The sequence below is a fragment of the Sphaeramia orbicularis genome, chromosome 20, assembly GCF_902148855.1.
Source record: "Sphaeramia orbicularis chromosome 20, fSphaOr1.1, whole genome shotgun sequence".
Taxonomy (NCBI): Eukaryota; Metazoa; Chordata; class Actinopteri; order Kurtiformes; family Apogonidae; genus Sphaeramia; species Sphaeramia orbicularis.
Window position 1 is genome coordinate 21,927,172 of NC_043976.1, and position 11,396 is coordinate 21,938,567.

Genomic DNA, 11,396 nt, shown 5'->3' on the forward strand with positions numbered 1-11,396 from the left:
TTATTCAGAGTCATTTTAAAGTAGAGATCGACCGATTATCGGCCGGGCCGATTAACGGCGCCGATATTTGGAAATTTGACATATATCGGTATCTGCCTTTTTTTAATCCGACGGATTAAGAAATCAATCAATCAATTAAATCAATTTAAAACTGAGTAATTTCGGCTCAGATGTAGCCGCGCCTCTCTCTCTCTCTCTCTCTCTCTCTCTCTCTCTCTCTCCTGCACTATCCACTCTGCGCCCTCTGATTGGTTGACGTGGAAGCTGTCCTCACACACACAGACTGGGACTGATTTGGGATGAGACTGTGTTCTACATACATTTTCTCCATTACTAATACATAAAGCGTTTAGAGTTTTTTAGGCGCTCTCTCTTAATCCCACACACATGCTTTTCTATCACAGACTGTTTCCATTATTTTATTACTATATTATCAGCAGTCTAATTCACACCCGTCAGAAAGTAATATGAGTTAGCAGAGCTGCCGCTAATGTTTACTCTGCTCTGACGTTCTTCTGAAACATTAGTAGTAGTTGTGAGATGCAGAGCACAGGGATGTTTAGTACAGTTTCAGAAGAGTTTTCTGCGATTACCTTTGACACATGTGTTTTCTCTCCGGAGCTTCTCACACGACAAAACTTCGCCTCTCTGCGGTGTGTACACTTCCGCGTCGGATTTCGACGCGGAAGGGGTACCCTCTGCGTCAAATAGTGCCGCTGTGGGGGTCTGACCATATGCGTCGATTTCTGACTATTTGGGATGAGACTGTGTTGGTATGTAATGTAATAGTGTGTGTTTGCGTTAAAGTCACATGAAGAACTCTACAACTCACAACTACTAATGTTGCTGTGAGCTTTCTAGTCCTATGATCTGAAAATTAAAGTGAAGATGACAGAGAGTTAAATTCAGAAGTGATTTATCTGAACATGGTGGAACATTTTAAATCCTGTGTGTGCTCATTAAAGCCCTAAAGGCTGTTTGTGTTCTTTCAGGAGTTTAACTGCACTCATAGCAACTATTATACTTTTTTATGTAGCTTTTGTCATATTAATCATTAATAATGTAGCAACATAGTTTTGAATGACAGGGTCACTGCTATCACATGGTAAAATATAAAATTTAATAATGAAATCAACTAAAGGCTTCCCAAATGTTGTAATAAATGAAGCATGATGAGTTGAGCAGATGTCAGCATGTGGCCCAAGAGTTTACAAGAGTCTCCCTGTATTTTTGTTGTGTTTGAACTTAAAACAAAGATAAGTCATTATAGTTATATTTCAATTTTACTTTATTTACTGTGGAAAAATTTAAGGGAGCTATTTATGTAAGCTTTTATTCAACTTTATAAGAGATGCTTCTGAGTCTAGGAAATCCATGCACTTCTGGAGCTATTATTTTCTATTTGTTTGATTAAATAAACATGTTTTAGGCATTTAAACGAAGTTTAGTGTTTGCGTTATTCAAAAATTTTCACACCGATTTTTACACTTTTACTGCAAATGAATATCGGCTCCAAATATCGGTTATCGGCCTCCTCTAACTACTAATAATCGGTATCGGTATCGGCCCTGAAAAACCCATATCGGTTGATCTCTACTTTAAAGCATTGAACCAAGACATTTAGTCAAGAATTAACATCAAACTAAGTCATAGTTTGATCAGATCAAAGTCTAAAATACAAACCTTTTACATTTTTAAAGCAGCTCTGTGACATTATCTGGTTCAAATGTAAATAAATGATTTGCTTAATGCCTACATAGAAATCACTGTAATTCATTTATAGTGATATTGTACAAAGAAGGGAGACTTTTTAAACACATTTTTCATTTATTCTATACAAAGTCAACCACATATTTGTAATATAAAAGGACAATGACATAATCTGTGTTTTTTTCCCCCTTATTTGTGAAGTGTTTTCTGTTGCTGAACACACATGCGTAGTTCTGGATTAAGAACTACATTTCCCTGATTTCCGGTGAATTGTGACGTCAGCATCATGCGCCACAATGACCCAAATTGCACGTCAGTATCAAAGTACTTTTTGACTCTGATGTTAGCATGTTTGTTTAAGTAAAGTATCGTCGCTTCTATGTTTCTGTAGCCTACAGTAAATTATGTAAATTCTGTATGTTAAAGTAATTTTTTGTATGCTAACAAGCTAGCTTGGTTTGTTGGCTGGCAGTGCAGGTAACAGAGTTGAAGCTAACTGATATTTACAATGGCTTATAGACAGATACTGCAATCCCTTCACCGCAGTTTGCATCAGAGCGCGTCACAGTATGCTAGGCAGACATGCAGACTCACACAGGTTACCTTGCACAACCGCACACACAGAGCAGTTTCTACTTTATCAAGACTGACCTTGCAGAGGAGAGACGAGGAGTCCTCTTCTGTGCTGAGCTGCTTCACTCAGGTGCCGACACGGAGGAGCATTTCCCTTGACTTTACCGCCAGAAATAAAAGCAGCCCTGAAGACAGAGACAGTGGGGTGAAGTCAGTCTCCAGATTTCAAAGTGGGAGCCCCAAACCATCAGCAACACAAAAAGGTAAACCAGATGCAAACACTTTATTTCAGTCATATTTCATTCAGCTGTTTACTTTTGTTAGACTGTAAATCCTGTAACCTGTCACTGTTTCTGTTTCAGTAAAAGAAGCTGGCAGAGATTTCACTTACTTGATTGTTATCCTCATTGGACTTGGAGTTACAGGTAATAACAGGATTAAGATTTAAAATGCTGCATCTACAAAAATATGTGTTATCATTCGGGTTGTGTATTGGCAAGAATGTGGCGATATAATACAAATCACAATACTAGGATCACGATACGATATATCAGGATATATCGTGGTACTATTAAAAAAGGCAATTTTTTGTTTGTTTCTTTTTAAAAAATGATTATTTCCTGGAAGAACTGAATTACACCAGTAATATGCACAAATACTAAATGCATTTTTATTTGATCAGAACAGGATCTAATGTTATATCACAAAATGTCCCTGTGTTAACCCTTAAATTATGTTTTACAGACATTACAGTTTGAGATTCTGTTCAAATGTTCATATTCTATTAGTTCAGAACTAACATCAGAACATTATTTTTGTCCCAAACAAAGCAGCAAACATCTGCCTCTCAGACAGTAAAAAGTGCCTTTAGGATGTTTCAAATAACCATTATTTAATAAAACAGTGTTAAATAATAATAAATAAGATGTAAACAATAAAGAAAACCAGAAAACAAAAATTAACCTCCGTCATATCTGCATTTGAATAAATGCCTAAAAATATTGATGCAGTACTTTTTAATATCGATACAGTGTTGTGAAATGAAATATCGCGATATATTGCAGAACCGATATTTTCTAACACCCCTAGTTATCGTCTCAAGGTAGTGATGTGTTTTGGTCTGTTTGTGTATTTCAGGTGGGCTACTGTACGTAGTGTTCCAGGAGCTGTTCTCATCCTCAAGCCCAAACAAAATCTATGGGAAAGCTTTCAACAAAGTCAAATTGCACCCAGAGGTACTGTTATTTCATTCTTATGTCAAATATGGTCATTTTAATTAAACCATCTTCCAACACATGGTTATTATACTGTGTATTGTTTACTTGTCCATCATTTGCAGTTTGACAGCTTTCTAGCTCTTGCAAAAATGGACTAACTGATGTTTAAATTTTAGGTAATTGGTGCATTTGGGGAGCCAATCAAGTGTTATGGTGAGACTACCCGTCGAGGAAGGAGGCAGCAAGTCAGGTGGGAATTTTGAAATTCCAACATGCCTTAAGTGGCATGTTTTCATCTTCTAATGCTCTTTTTATACTTGTAGTTGATATTTGTTTTTATGTATCGTGTCAGTATTTCTGTGTGTAAACAGTACAATGTGGAAAAAACTACATTTCATTAGTTTATCACACATAGAGCTCAGGCATATGAACATAGCCATTTGTGTTTAAGGTGTTTAATTTTCCTTCCACCATAGTCATCTGGAGTACCTGAAGGATGGATTGAAGCATATGAGACTGAAGTTCTACATCGAAGGGTCAGAGCCAGGCCTCAAAGGGACTGTACATTCAGAATCAAAAGAGGTTGGCATTTTCTGAACATTTGATATAAATACCTGTATTAAATATATGCATCATAGCATATGCCAGTAAAGGAGCTCAGTTGTCAAATGTTTCCTATTGTAGTATTCCATTCCATAGGTCATTTTATTGCTTCACTATTATACTTAACAGTTCTTGTGCTTCATTAAAGCAGACAATTCATTTGTAGTTTTATTAACATAAATAATAATAATAATAACTTTTTTGTCATTTTACAGAATCCTGAAACTGGAAAGTATGAATTTCGTTACATATTTGTGGACATAGACACTTATCCAAGACGGACCATCGTTGTCGAAGACAACCGATAAGAAAGACAATGGATTTACCCTCTTAGTGGTGTTATGTCACTGATAAAATGTAATTAAAGGCAAAGTATGTTATATTTCTCGCTTGTGATTGTAAATGAACTGTTGAAACTCAGTGAACAAGGAAGCGAGAGCAGTGGTCAAGCCAGTAATAGACTGAATAGAAGAGTGAGCAGCACAGTGAGGGGAGAAAGAAAGAGAAAAATGTAATGTTTTGTCTGGATTCTGAGGTCACAGTGGTTATATTCTAAAAACTCAAATAAACATAACCCACCTTTGCAAAACTCTATGGGAATGTTCCAGAGGCAACTTACAGATAAAGCACAGGTTATCTCATTTCCGACAGGTATGTTTAAGGCTACAGGCTCAAAGCTCTGTGTGTAGGTGTGCACTTTGCCCAGAGTTTTGTCTCTCAGAACTGTGCCAAAAGATAAGAGCATCTGTAAGTGGCGTTTCTGTTTTTATGTTTTCCACTCCTGTATGCTTCATGAAGACATTATTGATTTGCTGGAGACACAAACTCACTGGTTAAACAGTATACACACTGACAGGATCAGAATCAGTGATTGAGAAGGATCATTATAAGAGTAAATACTGTTTAGGGAAAATGTTAAATACTTGGCCTTCATTTAGGGGAAAAAAATTTGTCATTGGACAAATAGTGGAGAAAGTGTTATCAATTTCCATAGTAAATTATGCTACATGTGAAACAGGAATGATTATTGTTGGATTAAAAACTGACAAAAAATATGCTTTGCATTTGGTAAGAGGGTTTATTATGCACTCGTGTATGTTGTTTTCTACATTATGTAAATTTGTGAGTATGTTTGATGTGAGTTTTGATAGTTTGAGCAAAAATGTCTAGATCATCATTCTAATTTTCAAGTGATTTGTATTGAAGGAAGATACCCAGTGTTTCATGTTTTTATTAAAGTAAAATATGTTGAGACAGATTTCTTTATATTAGTGTAAGTTTCTTTTTTATTAAAGGGTTTTCATAAGATCAGAACATATGGTTTAATCAAAGCATCTTTTATTTAATTGAAACTTTTTTTTAAGTTGGTTAAATCCTGCATTACATCATAGTCACCATTAGATGGTGGTAGAGATGCGGGTGTTACGACAACCTGGTATGACCTTTGTGTGTTTTTTTTTAGATAACTGAGGACACCATTTTGTCAGCTTTCTTACGTATTTTACTAAATGGTTTGTTAATACTCCAGACGTGTTATGTAAACTTACACAAGAACTATTGCTCATCTTTATGGATGTTTGATGTAAATTTTAAACAGTGAAAAGATGTTGATAACTTAGCCAATTACTGACCGTATTTCTTTTATAGTGGTATTTTATTTGTATTTTATGACTTGAGTCATCTTTCATATAAAAAATAGTCTTTATTTGGTCATATTTTCACCCTTTGTCCCATGAATCTGCGATGCCTTTCCAAACCCCCGGAAATATCAAACTTTGCTCTTGAGCACAGTGAAACTCTCCAGTTATACTCAAAACATGCTTTTTTTAAAAACACATTTACTGAGACATAACATGGGGAGAATGCTTTTCAACTGCTTCGCTCGTAAGAGTTATTATTTACATGTCCAAATGTGGTCCACAATGATACTTGCATATATTATTATTAGTATAATTAATATATTGTGTTATTTCCCACAGTGAGGTTACATTAATGTGTTGCTTTTAAGGCGACTGTTAGGAGAGGGGCTTGGGCTGTTTACATTGCGTCCACATGATAACCTGTACATGCGCCTCTGGTCAGAAATGGCTGTTTACGAAAGGCTTTGAAGGCAACAGTCTCTGGACGCCGCCCACTGTGAAACCAAAGGCAGCATTGAAGCACGGGGATGTGCTAAGTCAGTTAACGTTAGCTAAAACTCTGTGGGAGTAGTACAGTTATTTCCGCGGTGTCAGGTTTTGGAGTATGTCGTCGAGTAAATACCAAGGTTAGAGTGTCCGGTGTGTAAACTAAATAAGATATGTGAATAACGCAGGGCAGTTAGAGTTGTTTTTTCCGCCGCGTGGGTAAGTAGAGTAGCTGCTGTTATTGTTGTTGTGGCCTGCTACTTACCATAGCCTAGCTAAACTAACGTTAGCTGTAGCCACTGCTGGTGCCTGGAGCTCTACTCGCATCACATCCCCGAAACACACAGGGAAATGACACACCTTTCCACCTAACTCGGAGAGCCAGAAAGTAAGTAGCTAGCAAAGTTAGCCGATCAGCTGTTGATAAGTTACAAGATAGTGGATGTTTACTACGCTAATACGAGTGGATGTTCTGAGTTTATTGTGTAAGCCATTAAATAATGACGAAAGGAAGTAATGTTGCCAAAAGGCTTGTTGTCACAGCAATTTGTGTTTTTGTGTTTGTTTAGGGATCAACAACTTGTTCCTCAGCTATGACAGTCTCAGTCCAGTGATCAACATCTCACAAATATGGAGCTGTACTGGTACATGTAAGTACTGATTTTGTATTTGTGTATATAATCTTTTCCAATGAACGGGGCTGCTTGGAAGTGTTGCTCAAAGCTGTCAAACAAATCCTTCAGCTGATCCTGTTTCTCATCTTTCTTTAACAGAGTTGTTATTATATTCATCATCATTAAGATATTCTTCTATGTGTGCTGGTACCGGTCAAGACAGAGGCAACTGGCAGCCTACTTGAGCAACCCACGCAATGCTCAAATTGTCATTGTTGGAGGAAGAGCCTACCTTCATCAAATGTGTGAGAGACAGAGTGTAAGTGTACACCCCCATAGTCAAATGAAGACTAACTTGTTCTAGGTTGAGACACAATCTAGCTGTCAACTGCTGAGGCCTCCAGGATATGACTTTGGTATGGTCTAGGTTAAGTGTATAAGGTTTCAAGGTTTTGTAAGGAAAAATAATGGGTTATGTAGGCGAAGAGACGTGAGTGTAGCAGTAACAGTGAGACTGAAAGAGGAAAAGAAAAAAAAGTCACGCTCTTGTTAAATTTTTGCAGGGGAGTTATTTGCTCTCAGGTGGTTTCCAAACAGGGGCTTTCACTTCGCATACAGTGACATGGCAGACTGCCTTTACAGAGATATACTGTTGGAGGATGTGTACATAGTAACTATATGCTTCTAGTTTGCATGTACTTGTATACTTACATTTTACTGTTAAGTTTGTTTGACCTCTTTGTCATTAGACATCTGGACAGGGCAGCTTATGTTCAGAGAGTGAGTACAAATTTTACCTCTGCCTGTGAGATTTTTTGTGCTTACATCAGTGAAAGCAGAGAGAGCAAGACAAGACCAGAGTGATTCACAGGAATTGATGTGTCCCTTCTCAAAGAAGTAGATATTTCAAGTCTTTTGATATTCAGTGTTTTAATTTCCTTTATAATTATTCAGATCTCTACTATTCTATGCTCACTAAGAGAAATTTGTCTTTTTATTGCTGTTTTTGTATTGTGAGTGGCTTTGTTCGTTTTACTGACACATGCTTTTCATTAATATTTTGAGATTAGCTCCAGAATACAGGGCTGTCTGGCATTGTCACCTTCAAGATTTCATTGGATGGAGTCTCTTTTTTTTATTCTTCTTGTGATATGACTAGAATAGTAATGCCTTTCTCAACAAGTATGAGTCTGTGTTTTTGTAGGCTATGCTGCAGGTTTGGACACTCACAATTAGTGTACAACTCCAGGTCTTTCTGTTTTAGTGCCTCTTTAAAACACCTGGAAGCAATCTCTGTAATTCAGTACCTGCCAAAATGTGCTCTGTATGTCATCATAAAAGAGGTTTTTCTGACATTTTTCTGTCTAATTTGTAACTAATTGCCGACTCCCTGTGACTGAGTTCATCAACACGTTACTCTTATTGCAAAACTACAGTGAGACTGACAAAAGTAATAAATAATTAAAGCAGAAGTACACATAAAAAGTCCATTTAGTGTTTTCCTGTTAATCACCACCCTCCCTCAGCTTTTGAGTGCTTCTAATCACTAGTTACTTCTTGGCAACTCAGGCTACGATATTTTTAGCTGTGTTTTGAATATTTGTGCAACAGGAAATGCTCTGGTTGTTTTATTTACTAAAAAATGTGGAGAGTGATGTTGAAACTGAGATGCTTGGCCTTTGGACTTGATCTTCCTCTAAACCAGTCGCAGTCTCATGTGTCCTGTCAGAAATATTTCTTACATTCTAGAGAGTCCAGTACACCACAAGGTTGCTGTTAGTAGTGTCTTAAACATGTAGTGGCTAATTAGAAATTCTGTAATATGCTGTTTCTGTTTTCAGCTGAAGCCCTCCTACATCTTCTTGCTCTTTTCCACACAGCAGACTTTCCTTCTTTACTTTTCCTTTCCAGCTCTGAGTCATCTTCAGTCTTCATCAGACCCTTATCTCTTTTTGTCCTGCAGCTCCTCGGTTTGCTTCCTCTATCTTTCCTGCACCCTTCTCTTTTCACCTTTTCCTCCTTATACTGTTCTTCTGCCTGTCCTAGCTCTTCCTCTCCCCCTTGTTGTTTTCTCTGGTGTATAATGTTCCCTGTTTAGGTTTTAATGGAATGTGTAGCAGGGAGGCCCTGTGGTCATCCATAACCCGGCACCCTGAAAGTTTTCTGGAGATTCGCCAAGACGACTCGAATCCTAGGTTTAGATTAATCAAACACAGTGGAGACAAAAATGCTTGATGTAATATCACTCTCTAAACCTCTTGGACAGTGCGGGCAGTGAGGTATACCATGAGCAGCCAAAATACCAAACTCATTTCATTCCACCTCAAGATTAGTATCTCAATTTCACAAAGTTTGTATGTGGGTGTGTTGAAGTGTGTTCGTTGCCTTAGACCTCAAGTGATGGCTTTAAAGGAGGTTTCGTAAATCTTGTGTCATAATAACCAGCATTAGTCTCATCTCTGCAGACGTATACAGAAAAACTAGTTTTGTTAGTAGCTGGTTTTGTCAGCAGTGTTGACATTCAGCGTTGACTTTATCTGATAAATTTGACGTGTGTGTGTTCCCTCTTTTTTCTGTATCTGTATGTGTAAGTACTTGACTACATGTATATACTGTATATACAGGATGTATAAACATTAGAGCAGTACGATAGCAAGATGTACGTTGTATGGTGTTAGGAAAATGTATAACTTCTCAGAAATATTCTCTATAGTTTAAATCATTGTGTCACAAATAGCACTTTGAACTGTAATATATATTTGTTTTGGCACATTTGTGTTCTACAGTTAAAGGGAAAAAAGGCATTAGGGCACCACAAATAAACCGACACATGAGAACATAACACAGAATTAGGAAATTCTGGAGAAGAATTGCTTTTATGGAACTTCTAAATAAAAGAAGATAATCAAATGTGATTGTGTGATGGTAAAGTTATGGTAAACCATTTTGTAACTGAATTTATGGAGCTACTACTGTGTTACAATATATACCATTATTGGAATATAAAATCGCATGTATGATGACTGAATGTTTTAGACTTATCACAGCATTTATGTATGCTTATGCTTTTTTTGTGTTGTTCTCCCTATGTAGCAAACCTCTGTCTGGCCAAGTTGGTACGGTGTTCAGGATGACCTGTCAATAGAAGAGCCTTCCACAGCCCTGCCCCCAGCTGCATCTTTCTCCCATCTGGACATGCCGCCACCATATGAGGCAGTCTCTGGAGGTCAGACAGTAACACAATAATTTATGACTTCTTTCCAACCTCGTCTTCATTCATTGAGCTCTTCAAAAGTAAACTTAGCAGTGTTAGCTTAAAGCGATGTCCTTCTAGTCCAGGCGCTGGACCCAATCAGACCATTCTCAGCACTATAATCTACCTTATGAGTTAGATTTTTAATGGGGACCTACTGTAGTCATTATTTATGAGTTAATGCAAGTCTTTCACTATATACTCTCAGTTTCCTGCTTTCACTGCGTACTCGTGGTTTTCAGTTCTGCTCAACTGCTTGCTAATGTAGTTAATAATATCTGGTTCAGTTCCTTTTTCGGTACATAAGCTCCTGTTGCCCACTGAACTTCCTGCTCAGTGCTATGTCAGTACCATCTTAAAAACAAATTGTTTGGGGTATCAGGATGGTTCTGGTGGCTCCAGTGGACCATTATCATTATTAAGTGTCATACCTTCATGATTTACTCCTCCTTCATTATAGAATGTTGATTCTCATATTTTGTAAATGAAAGTAGTTTAGGTTGTATAAGTTACGTCTTGGTCACTTAATTTGACGCACACAGCGTACTTTGTTTTCTTTATAGAGACAAAATACCCTTTTGTGATTAAAAATAAATCAAAATGAAACCGACAGTTTCAAGGTTCTGTTTTAATATTCTTCATGCACCACTCATGTGTCAGCAGTTTTTAAGAGTGCCTTGGTTGATATTTGCCATTCACGGGGAAAAAAAGCCACATAGCCAAGGCTACACAGAAAAAAAGAACTTAAGTGTAACTATTTATACATACAAAAAGCTAACTTCCCACAGAAGGCAATGCTGTTTCTGCCATCAAATTTTTTTTTCAGTTTTTGCTCTAATTCTAGAAAACAAGCTCAGTCATGTTATTAAATGAACTTTGTATCTAATAAGTGTGATGTTGTCCTTGCTTTTTTTTATAGTACTTACAAGCAAATGAAGCAGCACAGGTCTTTTACTCTGCTTAGGCTTCTCCATTTCACGCAAGAATGACTCCAGATTGGTATTTCTCAAAATGAGTCATGTTCCCATACAATTTCATGTGAATTTGAAGCAAGCAGTTATCTGAAGGCAACAATTTAGGTTATGATAGATGTAGCTTTAGTGGAGAAAAAAGATCACAGCATTCCATTGTTGTTTTCCATCTAAAATAGCCATAATGTTTTTTTTTGTTTTCCTACAGATTAGGTCAAAGAATAATTAAGTCTTCTCATTATTAGTCCGCACTACCTCTTCCAGTGCTGGCTATGTTTTTACATTTTATTGACTTAGTGGGAGGCCGGTACAAGCTGCTGATCAATGAT

General features: G+C 37.1%; 1 protein-coding gene across 1 annotated transcript; it reads left to right on the forward strand.

Moving 5' to 3' along the window:
- Positions 1-1,986: 1,986 nt before the first annotated feature.
- On the forward strand, positions 1,987-5,363 carry timm21 (translocase of inner mitochondrial membrane 21). Its single transcript, XM_030123326.1, has 6 exons — positions 1,987-2,546; positions 2,646-2,708; positions 3,421-3,518; positions 3,677-3,750; positions 3,977-4,082; positions 4,319-5,363. Exons 1-6 carry the CDS (start codon positions 2,219-2,221, stop codon positions 4,409-4,411), a joined length of 762 nt encoding a protein of 253 aa, XP_029979186.1. The 5' UTR covers positions 1,987-2,218; the 3' UTR covers positions 4,412-5,363.
- Positions 5,364-11,396: the final 6,033 nt, after the last annotated feature.

Coding starts and splice junctions, on each gene's coding strand:
- timm21 (XM_030123326.1), top strand. CDS start 2,219: ATGGCTTATAGACAGATACTGCAATCCCTTCACCGCAGTTTGCATCAG. Junction 2,709..3,420: donor CATTGGACTTGGAGTTACAG/GTAATAACAGGA, acceptor TGTGTATTTCAG/GTGGGCTACTGTACGTAGTG. Junction 3,751..3,976: donor GGAAGGAGGCAGCAAGTCAG/GTGGGAATTTTG, acceptor CTTCCACCATAG/TCATCTGGAGTACCTGAAGG.